Raw genomic sequence first — 24,237 nt, forward strand, 5'->3', positions numbered from 1 at the left:
TTGATAGGAATGCAAACTGGAGCAGCCACTCTAAAAAACAGTATGGAAGTTCCTCAAAAAGTTAAAAATAGGACTACCCTATGATCTAGCAGTTACACTACTGGGTATCTACAAAAAAAAAAAAAAAAAAAAAAAAACTAATTCAAAGGGTCACACATACCCGACTGTTTATAGCAGCATTATCCACAATACCCAAACTATGGAAGCATCCCAAGTGTCCATAGACTGATGAATGAATAAAGATATAGTATATATATGCAATGGAATATTATTCAGCCATAAAAAAGGATGAAATCTTGCCATTCGCAATGACGTGGATAGATCTAGAGAGTACAATGCTAAGCAAAATAAGCCACTCAGAGCAAGACAAACACCATATAATTTCATGCATATGTGTAATTTAAGAAATAAATGAAGGAAAAAATAGGCAAACCAAAAAACAGACTCTTACCTATAGAGAACAAACCAGAGGAGGGGGAATGGGTGAAGTGGATTAAGAGTACAGTTATTTTGATGATCACTGACTAACATATTGAATTGTTGAATCACTATATTGTGTACCTTAAATGACATAACACTATGTTTACACTGGAATTAAAATTTAAATAAAGAGGGGATTTCAATAGTACATTGTAATCTATAGTCATAAAACGTAGTGGTAGTGTTTTTTCTTAATTTTATAAAACAATAGAAATTTGCTAAAATGTGGAAATTTTCTACTTTTCCTCTATTTCTTCACCTCCTCTTCTCTGACTGTAGGTGAGGAAAACTGTTAGGAGAAAGGTGCCTTAAAGCTACAGCCCCACCCCAGCTGAGCCTAGTAAAAATGACAGACTTATAGTCAAATCTCCCTGGGTAATGTGTTGTGCCTCTATTACTAGAGCACTTTCACCTCCCCAGGGACAGAGAGAAATGGGGAGGAGATGAGGAGTTGAGATAGCCACCCAAAAGAGAGGGTAGATATTTAACAGATTCTTTTGTGATAAAAGAAATGCCTCCTCATATCTCAGTGCTTTCTGGCACCAAAATATACACATTTTATCCACTGGCATTTAAAAAAAGCAATTTATATAGGTGCACTGTAACTTGGACTTAAACTGATTAAAATTATGGTCTCCAAATAGAGTTTTAGAAAGAGCACCATATGTTTTAGAGACACATGCACATCTTATTCCCATTCATAGGTGAGGACACTAAGAAAATGTGTTAGTGCAGCTGTGAATAAAGATGCTTGTAACCATTGGCCAACACACACACACACACACACACACACACACACACGTGCATGCATGCATACATACATACATAAACATTCACAGAAGCCAGTCTTAAGTGCTTCTGGTTCCAAATCCTAACACTGATCTTTTCAGTGAATTGTAGAATCAGAAACAGGAGTACCTCCTGCTGCTTGCATCAATAGCTTAGCTTCCAAATACCTGCCTGAACATAGTGTCCACAAGTGAATTTATGCTATGTTAATTATATCTCCATAAAGCTGGTGTTTTGGGGACCTGGGTGGCTCAGTGGTTGAGTGTCTGCCTTTGATTCAGGACGTAACCCCGGGGTTCCAGGATCGAGTTCCACATCAGGCTCCTTGCAGGGAGCCTGCTTCTCCCTCTGCCTATGTCTCTGCCTCTCTCTGTAGGTCTCTCATGAACAAATAACTGAAAAAAAAAAAAAAGGCTGAGTGTTTTAAGTTCTTGATACATTTACTTAGGATTATTAACATTTGACTACTTATGAGCTGAGTTTTTTCCTACGTTTACTATTTATTGTGTCCACTGTGAGCTAGGCACTGTTTCAGGGGAAACTACAGTTATCTTTCTATTCAAGGAAGATGTACTTGTATGTCTGTGTCAGGTGATGCTGCATGCCATAAACGAAACAAGGACAGAGAGTAACTGGGGTTTGATGCTACTTCTGAAGGGAGTCAGAGAAGCCCTTCAAATAAGGGGAGACTTGAGCAGAGGTCTCAATGAACTGAGGACACAATAAGAGTTGCCAGGATAAAGAGCATTCCAACAAAGGAAAAGAAAAATGCAAAGATCCTGAAGCAGGACCATGATCCTTTTGTTTAAGGGATGGCAAGGAAGCCAGTGACAGGAGTGAAATGAATGAAGAGGAGAGTGGTCAGAGAGGACAGCAGAAAGGGTTAGGTGAGTCAGGAAGGACTTGGTCCTTTGCTAACTGAAGCAGAAAGTCACTGGATGTTTGGGGGCAGAGCAGTGACATGCGTCTGTCATAAAAGGATCATTCTGTTTGATGAAAAAGCTCTGGAAATAGTGGTGATCATTGTACAACATCGTGAATGTACTTAATGCTGCTGAATTTTGCGTTTAGAAATGATAAATTTCATGTTGCATATGTTTCACCACATTAAAAGCAAATTTTTAAAAAATGACACTGGCTGCTGTGTGCAGAAAATACACAGAAGGGCAGGAGCAGGAAGACCAGTGAGAAGCACCTGGATGATATAGTCAGTTAACCATTGGACTCTAGGTTTTGGCTCAGGTGCTGATCTCAGGGTTGTGAGTTTGAGTCCTATACTGGGCTCTACACTCAGTGAGAAGTCAGCTTGAGATTCTCTTTCCCTCTTCCCCCACAAATAAATTAATCTTTAAAAAAACCATTTTGATTCATGTTCTTTTTATATTTACATAAGAATCATGATTTTTATCATTTTGGAAATTATGCTTTAGAATTTTTATCTACTTATATAACGCAGATAGAGTTTTTTTTTTTTAATATAACGGGAGAGAAGCCCTAAGAACAACTAGTTACTAGGTTTCTAAGATGAGCAACTTGGGGGATGGTGATTCCTTTTTCTAACATGGGAGTGCCAATTGTTAAGTTATTGTCTCTTTGCTCCAAACCTGGGACTATCTGTCTCTATTCTGCTTTGTGAAGCTGATGCTTGTATTTTGCAAACCACATACCGGCTTTGACAATGGCTATATGTGAGGCTCTGACATTGCTGCTGTTGGGGAGACTGAAAAGCTGGAGGAAAAAGAAAGAAATGCCCCTTACTGTCTGCTTCCTGTTAGCATCTCTCCCCCAATGATTCTTTTTTTCATTTCCTTATTAATTAATGAGGAAATCAGAAAGAAGTGAAAACCAATTCATAATAGAATTTGACTTCTATTTAGATTTTCTCCTGGACAAAATCCATTTGTATTGCTGAGAATAGGAATCATTTGCAGTGTTATAGGTAAAAAAACGTTTGCAATGTTCTCAGTTTTCTACAATTTAACTTTTATCCCTATAGAGTTGTAAAATAGTCTTGTCAATCAAAGATGATCCAAACTGTACACTCATTTAGAACCAGATAAACCTTTCAGAGTCCCTAGACATTCAGCACTCCCTTGAAGGAAATCCACTAATCACTTTCATCCATGCCCAAGTCTGACAAATTTTCCAGATATATTTCATGAATTAGTAAACTTAATTAAAACTGTTACAATTAAAATGTAAATTCTTTGAAGGCAGAAAAACAATGTCTCTTTCCTACTTATGCCGTAGAATGTTTAATAAAGTGTTCTAAACTTAATATATATATATATATATATATATATATATATATATATATATATATAATCAAGGTATATCACAAAGTATTTGAGGTAGTACAAACTTTAGAAACTTCAAACTAGGGGCACCTGGGTGGCTCAGTAGGTTGAGCATCTGCCTTGGCTCGGTCATGATCCCAGGGTCCTGGGATGGAGTCCCGCACTGAGCTCCCTGATCAGCAGGAAGCTTGCCTACTCTCTTCCTCCCCCTGCTTATGCGGTCACTCTCTTTTTCTTTGTGTGTGTCAAATGAATAAAATCTCTTATTCTTATTTGTTTTAAAGATTTTATTTATTTATTCATGAGAGACAAAGACAGAGAGGCAAAGAAATAGGCAGAGGGAGAAGGAGGCTCCCTGCAGGGAGCCTGATGTGGGACTCGATCCTGGGAACCCAGGATCATGACCTGAGCCAAAGACAGGTGCTCGGCCACTGAGCCACCCAGGTGCCCCTGAATAAATAAAATCTTTAAAACAAAATAAAACAAAACAAAAACTTCAGACCAGCTTAAATGATTGCACATTAGTAAATTATAAAAAAAATCATGAAATACTACTACAAAATAGGAAAACCTGTGCAAGAAATTATGAGTAATTTATAGGTAAAGAATATAAAATCAGAATTGCAACCATAAATGTCCATTTAAAAAAAGCTGTCAAAAGAAAGCATGATCAACTCTGAGCTTTTCTATCAGTAACTTCCAAAGTTGAGAAAATCTCAAGGGAAAAATTATCTTAAAACAGAAAATTCCATCTACTAAATTTCCCTCTCAGAGAACTAAGAAATGATTGTCATCATCTGAATTTTATAATTGAACTAAATCCAAATCATAGAAGCATAGTTTGATGAAAAACTGAGTCCGAAGAACTTCAGTGACTCTCCATCTTCACACAATTACTTATTCAACAACACTTGTTAACATAAAAATTATAGTTCACAGTAGTCCTTATGTTACATAAAACTGAATCATAAACACAAAAGTACTTTGAGAATTACTGGACACAGTAATGAATGACTGAATTAGTAGACACAAGCACATTGAGGAAGTCCTTGATTTTTTTTAGATTGCTTCTCCCTTTGCCTATGTCTCTGCCTCCCTCTCCTTTCTCTCATGAATAAATAAAATCTTTAAAAAAAACGAAAATAATTCTTTCTTGGAACTAAGCATTTCCAATTTGCAAGAAATGTATTATTGTCAAGTTTTCACTCAATAAAGATTATTTAAAGATTTTTTTAAAAAACAGCTAGAAGGCTGTTATAATAGTGCAGTCAATATGTAATGAACGCTTGGGCTGGGGTAGTTGCAATAGAGATGATTACAAGTTGGTATATTCTGGAATATTCCAGAGGGAGAGCTAATAGGACTTGATGATAATATGTGAAACGTGAGACTCCAAAGTTTGGCCTAGACCAATGGGAGAATAGAATTGCCATTCACTGAGATAAAGAAGTACATGTTTGAGAGATGGAAATCGAGATTTAATTTTCAGACATATTATCTATGAGATACCTTAATTACACATCCAAGACCAGATGGTGAGCAAATGGGTGGATATGTGAGTATGTTGTTAAGAAGTCACGTAGACCAAAGTCACATAGATGGTATTTTAAACCTGTGAGGAAAAATTTAGAATATGCACCCGTCTTCCTTGTAAGAATCAGTGTGTAAGGAAAATGAATTTGAAGCCTTAGTTGCACATTACATCATGTAGGGAAATTTGAAAAGCCAGTACTCAAGCTCCACTGCTCTGGAGATTGATTTAATTGGACTGAAGTGTGCTCAAATTCCAGGGCTGTTTAAGGGTTGAAATCTGTTACCGAGGTTGAAACACTGCCTTAATGATTCTCAAACCTAAGAATCACCAGGGGTGTATGACAAAAATGAAGATCCCCTCAGTGAAATCCAGAGCAGGGTCTACCAAATCAGTAATTTAACAACTATCCCATCTTGAGAAACATTTAATTCAAATTCATTCATTCTACAGTACATAACCAATTGTTGTTTGATGTAGGCTGTTTGTGTAATGATTCAACCTCAAATCTGTCATTATTTGGTGACTTTGTATTTGAGGTCACCGGAAGTGAGTGGCTAAAATTTACGGCAGTCTACTTACAGTTTCCCAGCAGATGCTTCCTTCTCTGTCACTATCGCTTCCAGCCCAGACCCTGATTTTAACAGTAATCTCTTGCTCTAACACTGTACACTGATTCAGGTTCCAAGAACTTTAGCCACCGACAGGAACTTCTAGAAGTTCCTGAGCCATGAGGCTGAGAATACTCCCCTTTGCTTACCTCTATTTCCAATCTTTTTCTCATTTCTATTTCAAAAAGCCCAGTGACAGAAATTCATGTCACCCAACTGTTCTAGTCAGCCCTCCTCAAGCCCATCACCATCACTCACAGGAGTGGTTGTGAACCTTACCCGTACATTAGGACCATTAAGAAAACTTAAAAGATTCACAGGCACAGGCCCCCCACCCCCACCCCAGATCCCTTAAATGAAATGCTGAGTGGAGAGACCTGCCTTAGAATTTATAAAGCTTGGGATCCCTGGGTGGCGCAGCGGTTTGGCGCCTGCCTTTGGCCCAGGGCGGGATCCTGGAGACCCGGGATCAAATCCCACGTCTGGCTCCCGGTGCATGGAGCCTGCTTCTCCCTCTGCCTGTGTCTCTACTTGTCTCTCTCTCTCTCTCTCTCTCTCTCTCTCTCTCTCTCTGTGTGTGTGTGTGTGTGTGTGTGTGTGACTATCATAAATAAATTTAAAAAAAAAAAGAATTTCTAAAGCTTGCCCTATGACTTTAAGTGGCAGCTGTGGTTGAGAACTTATCTAAAACCCTCCTTTTCACACCCTCACTTCACTGAATAGACTACAGCTTATTGCTCATTGCCTTCTTTACCCCAACCTCTGATGCTGTTCTCAGGGACCACAGACATCCTCATGCATGACCCACACAAAACCTTTTCCTCTTGGTTTTAGCATTCTTACATCCAGGGGTCTTCACCCCTCTACTCTACCTTGACCACCTGATTTCACGGCTATATCAAAACCCTACCAGCAGCTGCAAGTGTACCAGCTGCAACTCACCTTCAGCATCCTACTCAGGAATGCTTCCAGTTCCCTTTCACTCTAGCTCCCACCTGCTCTTATAATTCTTCTCCTATCACAAGTAACAATCTGTAAATCTCACTAGTTTCCCACTACCCATCCCCTGCCTTCACTCCTCTGCTGAACCAGTTTAAATTCCAAGGACTATAGTCACTCCCTTGCTAACATTCTCAAACATCTTACACCTGTCTTACACAACTGGTTAAAACTAAAATCTCCACATCCCACACCTACAACAGAATCCCTTATGTGTGACATTACTAGAATACACAATGGCAACCAAGCATAATTCAAACAGCACTAAGTCTCAGAATGAGCTCCCAATGCTATCTGACAACCCTATAGTACAATTACACTGCCATGATAATGTCAAATTATCATGACTTTACTTTATACCTTGCTTTTCCTTTTCAGCTTCAGGACTTTACTTCATACCTTGCTTTTCCTTTTCAGCTTCCCACCCCTCTCCCTTCCTATCTGTGTCAGCTAATGCCTTTGCTTCATAATGGATTGAGTACATAACACAGAGGGTCTCATCTCTGCCCCCAAATCTATAAACCTATCTTTAGCCCCATGTTCTAGGTGTTTCATCTTTTTACAATAAATATGGTTTCCATTCAGGCCTAATGCTCCAGATTTCAGCTCTTCTCCCTTTCCAAGGGCTTTGCTCCTGTGGGCATGTCCTCTACCAAATGTACCATCAAGTTCTCTCCATTTTTTTCCCACTAATATACAAACTTACTCAATCTCTCACCTTTCCCCCAAATGCAATTCTGACTACCACTAATTTCTCTACTTTTTAATGGCAAAACTTCTAGCAAGTACTATCTCTATTCACTGTCTTGACTTTCTCTACTGCAGCTTCTATCCCCACCATTCCATGGAAAACTTCATTCAAGATCATCAGTAACCTTCCTGTCACCATTCCAGCAGATGTGTCTATCTGCATCGTTTTCACTTACCACAGGAATTGACTCAGTTGACCTTGAAATACTGTTTCAGCTTTATTGTTTTGACCCTCTTGACCTATTTTACCTGATCTCTAATCTCTTTCTACTCAAAGTGTGATCCAGAAGACCAGCAGCATTGATAGCACATGGGAGTTTGATTGGCAGACTCAGACCCCAAACCTACTGGATCATAATCTGCAATTAATATGATCACCAGATAACTCCAGGGACATGAAAGTTTTAGAATCATTGCTCTAAATGTTGGTGTGCCCCAGAGCCAGTGCTGTGCTTTCCTTCCAGGTGGTCCCATCCAGACCCAAGGCTTTAAAAACTATGTACTTTTTTAACCTCCAAATCTCTCTCACACACACAGCTCTGATAGCCCTCCTAAATTCCAAATTCATATACTCAATAGCCTACATGACATGTCCATTTGGATGTCTCAAATATTTCATATCTAGTATGTTGAAACTCTCTGCCACCTACATACATCTACTATATAGCTCCACCAAAGTAAGTTTACTGAGTCCTCACAATGCTAGTTATGATCTTCATTGCATAACATATCAGCTCATTTGGTCCTCGCCACCAACAACAGGTACATTGGCCCATACCAATGGGAGAATGGAACTACATAATTGAGATGTGGAAAGTTAAGTAGAAGCATATCTTGTTTTGCTATGCTTCATTTTATTGCACTTTGAAGGTTTGTGGCAACTATGTCAAGCAAATCTATCGTCACCATTTTTCCCCAGTAGCATTTACTCACTTTGTGTCTGTGTCACATTTTAGTGATTCTCACAATACTTCTACCTTTTCCTCATTGTATTTGTTACGATCTGTGATCAGCGATCTTTCATGTTACTATCATAATTGTTTTGGGGTGCCTCAGACTGAGCTCATATAAAATGAAAAACTTAATCAGCAAACGTTGTATGTATACTGACCGTACCACCAACCAGCCATTCCCCCATCTCTCTCCCTCTCCTCAGGCCTCCCATTGCTTGAGACATAATATTGAAGTTAAGCCAGTGAATAAACCTACAATGGCCTCTCAATGTTCAAGTGAAGAGTTGTACATCTTTAAGTTCAGTGAGGAAGGCATGTCAAAAGCTGAGACAGGCCAAAAGCTAGGTATCTTATGTCAAACAGGTAGCCAAGTTGTGAGTCCAAAGGAAGGGTTCTTGAAAGCAATTGAAAGTGCTGCTCGCTCCAGTGAACACATAAACGATAAAGTAAAATAGCCTGTTGCTGATATGGAGAAAGGTTGAGTGGTCTGGATAGAGGAAGATCAAACCAGCCACAACATCCCCTTAATCCAAAGCCTACTCCAGAGCAAGGTTCTAACTCTCTGTAATTCTATGAAAGCAGAGAGAAGGGAGGAAGCTACACAAGTTTAAAAGGAGCAGAGGTGGGTTCACAAGGTTTGAGGGAAGAAGCCATCTCCATAACATAGAAGTGCAAGGTGAAGCTATAAGCACTGGTGCAGAAGCTGCAGTAACTTATCCAGAAGATCTGCCTAAAATAATTCATGAAGGTGGCTACACTAAACAACTGATTTTCAATGTAGACAAAACAGCCTTCTTTTGGAAGGTGAGGTCTTTGAGGACCTTCACGGCTAGAGAAAAGTCAATGCCTGGCTTCAAAGCTTCAAAGTTTCTTTTGTTAGAACCTAATGCAACTGGTGACTAAATTGAAAGCAATGCTCATTTATCATTCTGAAAATTCGTAGGATCCTTAATTATGCTAAATTTACTCTGCCTATGCTCTATAAATGGAACAAATCCTGGATAACAGCATGTTTTCATAACACGTTTCATTGAATATTTCAAACCCACTATTGAGACCTACTGCTCACAAAAAAAGACTCCTTTCAAAACATTACTGACTGACCATGTACCTGGTCACCCAAGAGCTCTAATGGACACATACAATGAGATTAATGTTCTTTTCATTCCTGTAAACATATAATTCATTCTATAGTCCATAGCTCAAGGAATATGCTTTTGATATTCAAGTATTATTTAAGAAATACACTCCAAACTACTATAGCTTTCATAGACTATGACTCTTCTGATTGGTCTGGGGAAACAAACTTCTGAAAAAGATTCACCATTCTAGATGCCATTAAGAACATTTGTGATTCAAGGAGTGCCTGGGTGGTTCAGTGGGTTAAGCATTCAACTCTTAATTTTGGCTCAGGTGATTATCTCAGGGTCATAGGATTAAGCCCTATATCAGGCTCCATGCTCAGCATGGAATCTGCCCCACTCCCTCTGCTCCTTCCCCAGCCCTCGCAGATGCTCACACTCTCTCTCTCACTTTCTCAAATAAAATCTTTTAAAACAAACAAGAAGAACATCTGGAGCACTTGGGTGGTTCAGTCAGTTAAGCGTCTGCCTTCGGCTCAGGTCAGAATTCCAGGTTCCTAAGATTGAGCCCCACATCAGACTCCCTGCTCAGCAGAGAGCCTGCTTCTCCTTCTCTCTTGGCTGCTCCCCCTGCTTATTATGCTCTCTCCCTTTCTCCTTCTCTGTCAAATAAATAAAAGTCTTTAGAAAAATTTTAAAAAGGAACATTCATAATTCATGAGAAGATACCAACATTACTAGGAGTTTAGAAGAAGTTGGTTCCAGCCCTCATGGATGACTTAGGGAGAGTTCAAGACTTCAATGGAGGAAGAAACTGCAGATGTGGTAGAAATAATAAGAGAACTAGAATTCAAAGTGGAGTCTGAGGATGTGACTGAATTGTTATAATCTCATGATAAAACTTGGACAGATAAAGAGTTGCTTCCCATCGATGAGCAATGAAAGTGGTTTCTTGCAATGGAATCTACTCTTGGTGAAGATGTTATGAAGATGGGTGAAATGACAACAAAGAATTTAGAATATTTCATCAACTTGATAAAACAGCTGTATAGTTTGAAAAGACGGACCCCAATTTTGAAAGAATTTCCACTGTGGGTAAAAGGCTATCAAACAGCATCACACATTACAGAGAAATTATTCATGAAAGGAAGAGTTAATGAATGAGGCAAACTTCTTGTGGCCTTGAAATAAGAAATTGCCACAGCCACCCCAGTCAGTAGGCAAACACCACCCTGATCAGTCAGCAACCATCAACATCAAGCAAAGACCTTCCACTAGCAAGACTTACAACTTGCTGGAAGCTCAGATTATGTTTAGTATTTTTTAGCAATAGAATATTTTTTAATTAAGCATGTGTATCTTTAGTAATATTGCTATTACACACTTATTAGACCGCAAAATATATAAAATAAATATATAACTATATATACAATATATAATATATAGTATACATAAATATAACTTTTATGTGTATTGAAGACCAAAAATTCACTTGACTCACTTTATTGATGTACTTGTTTTATTGTAGTGGTCTGAAATTGAACCTGCAATGGCTTTAAGGTATGCCTGTAATTTGCCCACAGACATCTACCACACCCAATTTGAAGTTAGGTAATCTGACTCCAGAATATGTTCCTAAATGTTATACCTCTCAGTTTCATCTGCCCCACAGCTCAAAGTAGAAATCTAAAAGTCATTTATTTCTGCATCATCCACTTCCAATCCTGTATAATTCCAACATTACCTTGAATTGATGTACCTCTCTCCATTTCCACAGCCATCACCCTGTCGGAGCCATCATTTTGCTTGTCCATTCTCATCTCCCACCTTCCACTTTGCCTGGTCTTTCCCTGACCGAGTGAGTTTTTTAAAAGTAAGAATTTAATGTCATTGTCTTGTTGAAACTCCTTCATGGGCTGCCATATGCTTGATCATGGTCAAAAGAACTGTGACCTGAGCCCTGTCCTCTCTAATCTCTGTCCCACATTAGCCTGAGGGACCCCTATTTCTGCAACATACCAAGTATGTCACCTACCTGCTCACAGCCTTTGCTCTTGCTGTTCCCTTGAATCAAAACCATCTTTTCTCCAAGCTCCCTCCATCCTGCAGGTCTCAATCTTCATGGTCCCTCATCCCAACCACCCTATCTAAAAGCTCACTCTATGGTAGCACACTGTTTCCTTCACAGCACTTACCACATCTGGATCTGAGAAAAAAAAATGTAGTTCAAGCCATGGAGCAAGTCCAAGTTCACATGGGTTCAGATCCTGGTACTACATTATGATCTCTCTGTGGCTCCCTCTCATCTGTTAAGAAAGGGTATAGCAGTTTCTACTTAATATGGCAGCTATGATGAGTTACAATCCCTGGTACATAAGTGCTGTTGAAGCATCTGCTGTAATTATTATTTGAAGGCAAGGACCTTTTCCCCTGATCATCTCTATTTTCCCAGTGCTTAGAACACCCAGCTAATGAAAGTTTGTCAAATGACTATTGTTCCTCTTCATTTTTCCTTTCCTGTAAGTGACATTATCTACCATTTCCCGATGCCACGTGGATGTTTTTACCTTGGGATCACAATTAATGTACCTTCAGTCTATTTTACATGCATTTATTTTATTCTATTCACATTGTACAATTGTTATACAACCTACAAAAAGTACAAAAACCTAATCCATTTTCCAATGCTAAGTCAGAGCTAAGTTACAAGGAGAATTTGGATGTCCTGTACAATTCATACTGCCTGTCACATGATGTATTTAAAGCTGTAAGTATTGCCACAGGAGAATCTCTTGTCTTTGCAGCGACCGCACAGATCCTGTCGATGAGGCCTCCTTAGATCAATATGTCTTTTCTTTTGAGGACAGGAACAACAAGACTTTGAACAGGTCTTTAGAAAACAAGGAACAGTTTGGACACTAAATAATCCAGTCAGTGCTTTAAATGGAATCCTCAAATCAAAATACTTCTCCCCACCACCATTATTCCTCATATCTTCATCCTCCTTTGAATCCTATGAGAAGTCCAGGACAAAGTTGTATAAAACCATTCATTCTGTTAATGTCATGCATTTTTCAAGATGAAAGAGAAAAGATAGATTTAAGAGAATACTGCTAAGCCAACCAAGATTTAATGTAAGAGAAAGGTTTTAAAAGAGTTTATAGGGCATGCAGGTGGCTCAGTCAGTTAAGTGTCTGCCTTCAGCTCAGGTCATGATCCCAGCATCCCGTGATCAAGTCCTGCATTGGTACCCTGCAGCAGGGAGCCCACTTCTCCCTCCTCCCTGCTGCTCATGTTCATGTGCTGGCTCACTCGCTCTCTTTGTCAAATAAAGTTTATAGAGTGTCTTCACTAATGGGTTTTTACATCTGTGAGCCAGGTGGGGCTCAGGGGCACTGAATACTAAGTGATTTGATTATCTAGGTTGGAGTATTGAATATTTGAATATCACTAAAGCAGTGATTCTCAACCAATTGATTTCACAGACCAGCAGACATCTGGCAATGTCCAGAGAGGCTTCTGGTTGTCACAACTAGACAGAATGGGAATTCTAGAGAAAGCTAATGCTCTTTTCTCTCCAGACATGCCTAATCTTTACTATAAAGCAATCATTATCCCATTCTGTCTTCTGGTAAATAAAAAAATCACACCCTATGGGGATCAGTATACTACCCTTGTCCACTCTCGCAACCTGCTAATCTTTAAAATCAATCATTGTTGCTCTATTTTCTTCATATGACCACAACTAAAAACAAGTTTCATATTTTATATTGTGGAAGCGGACATTTTAATTTTGCAAATGGAAGTCTTAATTATCATTTATGAAATGGTGTACTACGTTTATATCTTCCACTCTTTTAGTGGCCAATATGCATCCTTATAAGAAAATTCTAATAGCTAATACATGGTGTTTTCTGTATGTGTTGTTCTAAGTACTTTATATAAATTCATTTAATCCTCACAAATAGGGATGCCTGGGTGGCTCAGTGGTTAAGCATCTGCCTTTGGCTCAGGGTGTGATCTTGGGGTCCTAGGATCGAGTCCCACATCAGGCTCCCTGCATGGAGCCTGCTTCTCCTTCTGCCTGTGTCTCTGCCTCTCTCTGTGAGTCTCTCATGAATAAATGAATAAAGATCTTTAAAAAAATCCTGACAGATACTCTTATTATGGGGTGGAGGGGAAGGATCAATTAAAAAAATAAATAAAAATCAAGATTTACTCTAAAGGTAGGTTTCTGTTTCTGGCAATGGTGGACCAGGTAGTTTTGATCAAGCCTCCTACTTAGGATAACTAGAAAACCTGACTTAAAGAAAATAACAACTTTTTAAAAGAACTATTTGAAGGCACTGAAGAAATATCAAAGCATTAGAGAAAGAAACCCACAAATGGAGGTGAGCCGCACATTTGGGACTATTTCCTCTCTAAAAGGTCTGCCAATTCTAAAAGAGATGAAAGAGAGTGGGAAAAGGAAAGTAAGTCCGAGAAGTTGATGAAGCTGAGGGATAATCTTAAACATGCCCAAATGGAAGAGACCTGGTAAAGTTGAGGTTTTGTATTGGGACCCTGAAAGGCTACAGTCTAAGAATAAAGATGAACCAAGAATTGGCCCAGCTTTCACAGATTCTGAAGGCCAGCTTCAAAATAGCTCAATCTGATTAGAAAATAGAAATCTAAAATTGGGGACACCTGGGTGGCTCAGCAGTTGAGCGTCTGTCTTCGGTTCAGGGCATGATCCTGGATTCTTGGGATCAAGTCCCACATCTGGCTCCTTGAATGGAGCCTGTTTCTCCTCCCTCTGCCCGTGTCTCTGCCTCTCTTTCTGTGTCTCTCATGAATAAATAAATAAAATCTTCCAAAAAAAATCTTAAATTGTTAGTGCCCCTATCTTCCCACCAGAAGCAAACAAATCTCTCATGGAGCAAGATACTATCCTATGCCTCAAATTATCACTATAATTCTTCATATTCGATAGACAGCACTCAGTCAAAAATAACTATGAGTATACGAGGAGACAGGACCACAGAAAATGAAGAGGATAGCAACAGAACCATAGGACTTTAAGTCAATGGAGTTACCTAATACAGACTTTAATTATGCTTAATACAAAGAAACAAGACTGATATTTTTAGCAGAAAACTGGTAGTCATTTTTTTCAACACACAAAAATTGTAGAATAACTGAAATTAATTCAATAGATGGGTTTAATAGTAGATCGGAAATAGCAGAGGAAAGAATTAGAGAAATGGAAGACAGTTTAGTATATGATATCCAAAGTAAAGCAAGGAGACACAAAAGCATGGGAAATCTAGAAAAGGGCATATAAGTCATAAGGGAGATGGTGAAAGGTCTAATATGAGTAACTGAAAGAAAGAGAATGGAGGAAGAATATTTTAAAAGATAATGGCTCATAATTTTCCAAAGGAGTTAAAAACCTCCAAGCTACAGATCCAAGAAACGCTATGAATCCCAAGCAAGATAAATAGAAACCACAACTAGGCAGAAAATTGAAAAACTATTGAAAACCAAAACAGAGAGAACAATCTCAAAAGTGAGTAAATTTAAGGAGACAAAGAGCAAGAGATACTACTTTGAAAGAGCTGCAAAAATACTAAGAGCCAACTTTGCAAAAAACAATGAAGGTCAGACCCTTAAAGGGCAGAAAGAAAATTACTGCCAACCTAAAAAATCTATACCCAGAAAAATTATCCTTTAAAATCCAAGAGGATGTGTTACCTTCAGACCTGCACTACAGTAAATATTAAAACATGGGACACCTGGGTGGCTCAGTCAGTTAAGTGTCTGACTCTTGGTTTTGGTTCAGGTCATGATCTCAGGGTCTTGAGATCAAGACCTGTGTTGGGCTCTGTGCTTAGCAAGGAGTCTACTTGAAGATTCTCTCCCTCTCCCTCCCACTCTCTCCTGCACTTCTCTCACTCCTCCCTCTCTGCCCTTCCCACTACTCACTCTCTCTCTCTCTCAAATAAAATGAACTCTTTTAAAAATATATTAAAATGTATTCTTCAGATAAAAGGAAAGTGGCTCCAGATACAAAAAGGACCTAAAAACAGCAGAAAGGAAATATATAGTTAAAGTTACATGAATGACTATATAAAATAATATCTTGTGAAGTTTAAAATTAAAATATACAACAGCAGGATATAAATTAGGATGAGGTGATGAGGAGTTAGAATGTTCTATCTTCACTGCATTGTCAAGAGAGATAATATTCACAATTTATGTAGACTTTGGTAGTCCAAGAGCCATGTTATGAGGTCTAAGGCAGACCTCATAACCAAAAGAACAACAATGAATAACTACCAAAATAAAAAGATATGGAGAATTTTTACTTAAAAAAGTCAATTCAACTAGACACAAGAAAATAAAAATATATTTAAACCCAACTTATATTAAACATAAGCTAGGGCAGCCTTGGTGGCTCAGTGGTTTAGCGCCACATTCAGCCCAGGGTGTGATCCTGGAGACTCGGGATTAAGTCCCACGTCAGGCTCCCTGCATGGAGTCTGCTTCTCCCTCTGCCTGTCTCTCTCTCTCTCTGTCTCTCTCTCTCCGTCTGTCTCTTATGAATAAATAAATAAAAATCTTTTTAAACTTTTTATTTATTTATTTATGAGAGAGAGAGAGAGAGAGAGAGAGAGACAGGCAGAGGGAGAAGCAGGCTCCATGCAGGGAGCCTGACGTGGGACTCGATCCTGGGACCCCAGGATCACACCCTGGGCTGAAGGTAGCGCTAAACCGCTGAGCCACCTGGGCTGCCCTAAATAAATAAAATCTTTAAAAAAAAAAATAAGCTAAATGAGAATGTCAGACTAGAAAATCTAAAGGTAAATTACTTATAAACCATTAGACTGGCTTTTTTGAATATTTCCAAGTAGTACAAAAAATATTTTTAACTAAATGATTTAGAATTTTAAAAACTCCTGACTACCAAAACCAACTATGTCACACTTCCCTGAAAAGTTTTATTTTTTTAAAGATTTTATTTATTCATTCATTCATTCATTTCATGAGAGACACAGAGACAGAGAGGCAGAGACATAGGCAGAGGGAGAAGCAGGCTCTATGCAGGAAGCCTGATGTGGGACTCGATTCTGGGACTCCGGGATCATGCCCGGAGCCAAAAGCAAATGCTCAACCGCTGAGCCACCCAGGTGTCCCTCCCTGAAAAGTTTTAAAAGATTTCCTACAAGCTGTTTTAGAGAAGATCTCATCTAATTCTGTGATTTCCTAGACACAGGAAACACCATAAAATCTGATCATAGTTTTAATGTTTACTATTTGTCTAAACTTGAGCAAGTTCTTTTCTTATTGAACTTTAGCTTTCTGGTCTGTAACATGGGGATAACACATACCTCGAAGTTCAGATTACAGGAGATAATGTAAAACACTTACCCCAAAGTTTGGTATATAGTAAAAGTTTAATATAGGCTACCTATTAAATTACTACATCCATATGGAATTGTTGAAACACTGAAACTAATTGTACACCCGAAACCAATTTAACACTGTATGTTAAGTGGAATGAAAATAAAAACTTTAAAAAGTTGCTACATCCAAACTACAGAGTGTTTGAGAAACATATAGCCCATATATAAACATATCATATAAAACAACTTAAAAGAGCCCATCTTTCTCCCTTCCCTACATCTGCCAAAAATCTAGAATTTATTTTTCTAAAATATTTTAAAAATTCAAGGAATAGAAAACTTAATACTCCTATGCAGATAATAAATTCTATGAAATCCCAACATTTGCCACAGAAGCTTCATATTTAAAACTGGCAACATTATCGACACAACGAAAGCAGTCCATATGCTTACCTGACAGTGGATTGCTTCTACTCGATAAGGGTTAAAACTCTTTTGGCATTTGCAACATAGCTGTTTGAAATAAACCTAAGGAGAAATAAGCCTTTTTTTTCATACAAGATTATATGTACCTTAGACTCTTAGTTCTTAAGTAATCCATTCCCTTACTTTGTGCCTTTTTTTTTTGCCCAACCTCTACCCTGAAGTCTTAAACTCTTCTAATGCTATCACTTTTTCCTCACTCTTTGAACCTCATTTTCCTTACCTGTAAAAATCGAGATACTACCACTTATTTTCTATAATTCTGACAACTACTCAATAATGTAGTTTTTTACTACAGTAAAACTCTCAAATAGGAAGTAGCTATTATAATTTTACTCATTGTGTAGGCCAAACCTTTGACCTTCACCTTCTGTCCTAGTCTATGAATCTCTACTTTTTCATTTTATCATCATTTTCCTGTTTGAACTTTGAAATATTTGTAGTTACCCATACATATTGTTTCTCAACTCTGCATTTTCTTGTGTGCATTTTCTCCATGATTTGATGAATCCTATTTATCCTCCAAAATTCTTGTGTGCATTTTCTCCCTGCTTTGCTTGATGAAATCCTATTTATCCTCTAAAATCATGATGCCTTCCCTCCGACAGGGTAATCATCCCCATCCTGTGTTATTTTTGCACCACTTCTATGGCACTGGTGCCACTATGTCTATCACCAAAATTTCATATGCGTCATTCTTATGAGAATAAATTTCTTAAGAATAAGTTCTAGATTTTGTTCTTTGCATCCTACCATCTTGTAGTATTTTAATTAAACCTGTTTTAATTAAAACAGTTTTAATTCTGGCACTGTTTTTCTTCTGGCAATAGAGGAAAGTAATTTTAGCATAGTTTTAAAATTTATTTGCCTCCAGAGCCTAGTAAATGGCTAGTATGAAAAGTCAAGTTCTCACTCAGGTCTTAGCGCGCCTCCTTGCCCTCTCCTTCTATAGACCATTAGCCAGAAATGAGAAAGCAAAGGGGACTCAAACTCAATTCAAACTCAACAAACTCAGCTTGTTGAAGTTAATGAAATAGACCAGATGTAGACTATTGCAAAATCAAGCGTGCATGCCCAGTGAAAGGAGCTAGAAGCTGCTAAGTCCCAGCCTACTGTTTTCACATTGAAATGAATCTATAGGGACCAGAGTCTAATCAGGGAAATCTGGAAATGTCAATCGTGAAGTCTTTGCCAATCTTAATATGTTGACAACTAATTCAAATTAAGAGGGGAAAACTGCTTAGCCTAAAGAAGTCTCTCCAAGGCTAACCTTTACGATAAATTTACAAAAATCTCTTATTGCTCCACCTTGTGGACTATGGAAATTTCCAGAAGCTAATGCCCAAACAGGTATATTCAAAATATACCAACTAAAAAATTATACAGTTCCACTATACACAAGAACGAGAGTTCACCTAAATCACCTGAGATTTTGTTCAACAGAATTACCAAACCAAATATAACACCAGATTTAAGAGCCTCAGGAGTTCATATGGACAGTCCAATTCAGTTCAAACATTAAGTACCTATTAAGTGCCTGGCACTAAGGATGCCAAATCAATGAGATACCGTTATAGTCATGCTCCATCAGGAAATACTCTCCTTCTATTTAACATCTGTGTCAGCCCCACTCTCCTCCCGCATCCGGCTCACTTTTACTTACCTTATTAGTTCCAGAAATGCACCACACATAAGCACTCTCCCATCTGGTCTTACAATCTTTACAATGAAAATAGCCATATTTTGCTTCCAAAAACTGCAAATAAAGGGGTAAAGTCTTTTACAATCATGGGGGTGGGGGGTGAAGCCAGATCGTCTTTCCTCCTGGCTTCATATAAAGAAACAAAAAGTATCCCTTAACCCCATTCATAGTTATTATCAAGGCAACCATGATAATTTAGCAGCTCATTTCTCAGAAACAAGAAGAATCCCAGAATAATCCTCGTCTCTCGTACTTTTCTCACGTTCTTTCAACTGCCACCAGCACAATCTCCCCGAACAAAAATCTGATCACATACTTGACTTGAAACCCCACCTATCTCATTTCCAATAGTAATGGCCACCAGACTTTGTTTTCACATGTTTAAAGTTGTCCCCCATTTGACCAAAAAGTTACAAAACCTATAGGCCACGTAAAACACATTTCAGAACTACCTCTCCATCAAGTAAAAGGAGAAAGCGAAAGACGATTTTGCTCTGTTGGCCCAGAAATGGAAAAGAGAAAGGCGCGACGAGGCTAGCTGAGACCTGAGGACAGGTAGGAGAAAGTTCACCTGGAAAGTGGGTTTCCTGAGATCTGCTCCACCAACTCCCTGTGCCTGCTTACTCTTCTCTTTCCGAGGACTTGAGGCGTCTTCCTCCTCCAACTCATTGTGCTGGTGAGGCTCCTCCTGCTTGTCTTCTTCTGACCTTGGCATTGGTGGTGGCTGCTGCTGCTGCTGCTGCTGCTCACTGGCCTCAGTGGGACGCAAAAGAGCCTTCCTCTCTTGGTCTTCCCCTTCCCTCTGCAGCTGAATCAGGCTCCTGCGGCCTATCACTGGTGAATATACTCCCCAGGCTGTCAGGGGTGCCTTGTGGCCTGCACTGCCCCATGGGGAGCGGCTGCACAGGGTGCGAGGCCCCAGCGAGCACTGCACGGACTTGTCCACCCGTGGGCTCACTTGCACACCCACTTCCCTGGTGTTGGCCCTATAAAGCTGCAAGCTCAGACTGGGGTTCATCTGAGAGAGAATGGCCTTAAGCTGTGCCCTCTTGTAAGGGTCCATGCAGTAGTGAGAGGCATTTGCAGGCACCAGCAAACCAGGCCTGGCCAGGAAATTGGGGGGACCAGTATTTCGCCTCCAGTCAGGCTGTTCGTGTTCAGAGAGTCCAGGATGACCCAAAGGCACTGTATTCCCGTAGCCCTGGTACAAGCCATAGGGAACACGGACAAGACGCTCCATCTGCTCACCTGGTGCCCAGGCGCAGCACAATATTCCTGGGCGGTTTCTGTCTCCTAGTTTTGCCTTCCACCTTCATCCACCCCTTCTTTTTCCTGATCAGGTTAGTACAGGTTCATTCCAAGCTTCTCCCTTTATTTCAGATTCCAAGGGAAGCTGCTGCCTATTACCCTAATTAAAGGAGGACAGGAGATCTACTTATCTAGAGGTCTAATTTCCACCTGATTCCTAATTGCTCTTCCCTATCTCTCCAATACACTCTTCCTGAATCTTTTTCAAAGCTGTTTTTTATTTCTGACTTCTTATTCACACACATGCTTTCATCAGCAAGTCCCCCGTGTATCCTATAATAACTATTTTAGAGATCTTGTTTTAAAGCATATAGTAAATCAAATTAAAGTAGTAAGTTATTGAAGCAGCAAAGTAGAAGAGTATATTACGGCAGAGCCGATGAATACAAAGACCCTAGAACCACAGAAGCAAGGAGAATAGTGTTATGGGGGGGGGGGGGTGTAGGGGTGTATATAGTGCGAGAAAATGTATTTCAGAGGGCCTTACTGCATGCCAACAGTTCTCATTAACTCACTCCTAGTGAGGACCCATTTCCAAAAAGGGGAAAAAAGCAAGTTGTTTTAATTTACAGGGTAAATGGAAACTGAAACACGGGCTACGTATCTGAAATCAAAGGGAATTGAATGGAGACCTGAGCCTTGTCACTAGGCAAGTTACTTAACCAGATGATTTGGTTTCCCCATCTGACAATACTAACCAATTTACAGGATTTTTTAAATAAGATTTAATGTGATACTACTACATAGCACAAAACAGAATAAATCATGAATGTTCAGTAAGTGGTAACTACCACAGGCTCCAGTATCTGTGTTGGTAAGGCTCCCTGCTGCAGCTAAAGACTGTGATCCAACTAAAGTGACGCCTACGTAGCCACCTAGAGGCCACCGTTTTTCTAATCCAAGGCTGTTTCGCTGTTTACTGCTCCGGAGCTTCCCGGAAGCACCAAGGCCTAGGAGTACCTCTCAGTCCACACCAGTTGAAAGTTTTCTAGGTTATACAACAAACCTGAATTCAGCTTCGTGCTAATGCCACAGACCCTTCTCCCAGGGCGACCTGGAGAGAAGACAGGCGCAGAGCCAGTGACTGGCACCCCGCGAATGTGAAGGACGCTACGGGAGCCTGCGGAAGCTGCAGGGCCTAACGCTGCAGGAGGGGGTTAAAGCGGTTCCACAGTTTTCAAGGGGGCAAACCGGCTCCGAGGGCTCGGAAACCCGCCACCCAAGAGCAGCCCACGGACTGACTAACGCCCGCTGGTTCAGGTTGCATCCTGATCCAGCCGCCGAGGCAGTCGGCCCCAACCACGGACACACTGCGGACGCCCGCTCTACGGGCAGAATAAAGGTCTTTCAAAGACCCCAGGTCAGGCCGCCCGCGGCCACCCAAACGCGGGGTGGAGCAGAGAGAATGGGGAGGAGGCGGGGAGTATACACGGTGCGCGGTGACCGCCAACAGCGCCGCGTCGAGCTGCGAAGGGCTCAGGGAGAGGAGAGCGAGCACCCCGACTCCCTCTTCACACGGTTCCAGGCCGACCGCCCAGCAGCCGAACGAGGACTCGGCTTTCGCCACACGGACGCGCCCGCCCAGAACCCGACTTCCGGGAGGCGCGCACGCTGCGTGTCGCGTCATGCGTCGCTGCGTGTCGCGTCATGCGTCGCTGCGTGACGCGTCGGCAGAGCGGGTTTTCGGCGCGAGGATCTGAAAGAAGGTCGGCGGAGGCGGAGGCGGAGCTGCTGGGGCTTGGCGCTCTGGAAGTCGTCCCAGCCGTGGGTCGCCGAGGAAAGGAGCCTGCGGCTCAGCTTTCTGGCCGAAGTGCCGGCGCGATTTTTGTTAGCCTTCTCCGGCCAAAAAGAGCTGCACCTCGGAAGGCGGTTAGTGTTGGCTGGGTGGAGACGGACGGGCCTGTCTTCCGCAGTGTGAGGCGGCGGGGGCGTGGGGGCGCCTCTTCTTCACGGGGTGAGGGCCGGGGCCTCCTGCCTCCACGGTCTCTGCAGCCTCTCACCCACCGGGAGAAAAGGGCTCACGGTTCGGCTCCTCAGCGAGGCAAACGCGAGCCCCGCCCCTTCCCTGGACTCCGCTTCCCCACTTCGCGCCCCGCCAGCCGCCCGGGTTTGCCCTGAGCTGCCCCAGATGTCCCAGCCTGAAATTCCCTTTATCGGAAAATACGATGAATTACTTTAACGGACTGTTAATTTTAGAAGATGTTTCACAGCTCCTGGCACACTGTCTGCCTTGCTTAACCCCCAGACGGTTGCTGCATTACGAAGATTTACTGATTTGACGTTGTCAGAAGATACCTCTAATAGGAACCTGTTGCTGACCTGTGCACCCCCTAGCCACACTATTTAAATGACATTTACAGTGCTGTCCGTGAGTCACACCTGCCGCGTTTCGATTGCTTAATGTGGCTAGTGCCACCGTACTGGACAGCGTATATATAGAATGCTCCCATGGTCGCAGTGAGTTGGATTATTGTCCCAAAACATAGGACCGAGGTACATAAACAGTGTGTTTATCAGCCTCTGATTTTACCTCAGTCGGTTACCCAGGACTGCATCCCTGTGAAGTGTTATTTTGGTGTCTTTTGCAGAGTTATTTACCAAGCATTGGAGTAATATTGTAGATAAAAATGCCTTTTGGATGCAAAGAGAGGCCGACATTTTTTGAAATTTTTAAGACGCGGTGCAATCAAGCAGGTATTGACAAATTTTATATATACATCGATCATTTACACTGAGAAAATGTCTTCAGAAAAATACGTAACTGTGCATGCTTGCTGAAAAGAAGCCAACATTTCACGTTTTTGTTTTCACTATGAACTGTTCCGTCAATGCGGTCATTAAGTCAGTTAAGAAAATGATCATTTACCATTATCCAAATGATAAGTATAGAACCTTAGGGATAATGTGGAGACTCACCTCTTGAGCAGTAGGAAGAACTGTTTTTTAAAGCGCAGAACTTTTAGCAAACCTTAAGCGTTGGTACTGTCACTTTATATCAGAAGTTGTTTGACTTTCTAGTCTCCGTACTCCTTACACTCTTGAAAATGATTGAGGACTTCAAGGAGCATTTGTTTTTAAAAATGTTTATTCACTTAAAAATAACAAATCCATTGCATATTAACACAAACTTTTTTTTAACACAAACATTTTTATGAAAAATACTGTTTCCCCCCCTTTCCCCCGCAAAAAGAAGAGTGGCACTGTTTCACAATTTTGCAGTTCTCTTTAATATCTGGCTTCGTAGAAGATAGCTAGATTCTCATACCTGTTTCTGCATTTATTTTTTTTTAAGATTTTATTTTTATTTATTCATGAGAGACACAGAAAAAGGCAGAGACACAGGCAGAGGGAGAAGCAGGCTCCCTTCGAGGATGCCAGGATCATGCCTTGAGCCAAAGACAGATATTCAATCACTGAGCCACCCAGGTGCCTCTGTTTCTGCATTTAATTTGTTCCAGTATATTGTTTTGGTAGAAGTATATAAAGAAAAGCCAGCTTCACACAACAATGTAACTGAAAAAAGGAGTATTTCAGTAGTCTTCAGTTAATTGTGGGTATCTTTCTTTGATAATACACCAAAACTTGACAAGTACTAGTTTTAAGAGTTGCAGTATGGAATTGGATACCATATTATGAACTTTCATTCTCTTTGTTACATCTATTAGTCTTTCTTGCACTTTGAATAAATCTTTTATCTGTGTTGTAACATCAGGCACTGATCATTTGGAAAATGTCAGTGTTCTGAATTACACAGATATTCCATATATTGACACATTGTCTTAAACTGTAAAAATTAAATTCATTAATTCACTGACCTCATCAGAAAAGTCTTAAGATTAGGAAGATGTCAAGCTTACAGAGGCAAAT

At 40.4% G+C, this 24,237-nt stretch overlaps 2 protein-coding genes across 9 annotated transcripts in view; one reads left to right on the forward strand and one right to left on the reverse strand.

Moving 5' to 3' along the window:
- The window catches only part of ZAR1L (zygote arrest 1 like), a 156,063-nt gene extending 134,096 nt beyond the window's left edge, over positions 1-21,967 (reverse strand). For 3 of the 7 annotated variants that reach the window (XR_011994246.1, XR_011994248.1, XR_011994247.1), the window contains exons 1-3: positions 19,634-21,949; positions 19,024-19,116; positions 17,331-17,405 (exon numbers count right to left, since the gene is read on the reverse strand). Coding sequence is in view for 2 of the 7 variants with exons in the window: in XM_025996756.2 (XP_025852541.1) it covers positions 12,239-12,505; positions 17,331-17,405; positions 19,024-19,116; positions 19,634-20,302 (1,104 nt within the window). In the remaining 5 variants the exon portion in view is untranslated. Of the gene's footprint in view, positions 1-12,091; positions 12,506-17,330; positions 17,406-19,023; positions 19,117-19,633 lie in introns of those variants that run through there. The other 4 variants (XR_011994249.1, XR_011994250.1, XM_025996756.2 and 1 more) reach the window with 3 other exon arrangements.
- The window catches only part of BRCA2 (BRCA2 DNA repair associated), a 58,323-nt gene continuing 55,343 nt past the window's right edge, over positions 21,258-24,237 (forward strand). The window contains exons 1-2 of one of the 2 annotated variants that reach the window (XM_072719957.1): positions 21,273-22,863; positions 22,936-23,064. In XM_072719957.1, coding sequence (XP_072576058.1) covers positions 22,998-23,064 — 67 coding nt within the window. In that variant the 5' untranslated portion in view covers positions 21,273-22,863; positions 22,936-22,997. Of the gene's footprint in view, positions 23,065-24,237 lie in introns of both variants that reach the window. The other variant, XM_025996767.2, reaches the window with a different exon arrangement.

The sequence above is a fragment of the Vulpes vulpes genome, chromosome 9 (assembly GCF_048418805.1).
Source record: "Vulpes vulpes isolate BD-2025 chromosome 9, VulVul3, whole genome shotgun sequence".
Lineage (NCBI taxonomy): Eukaryota > Metazoa > Chordata > Mammalia > Carnivora > Canidae > Vulpes > Vulpes vulpes.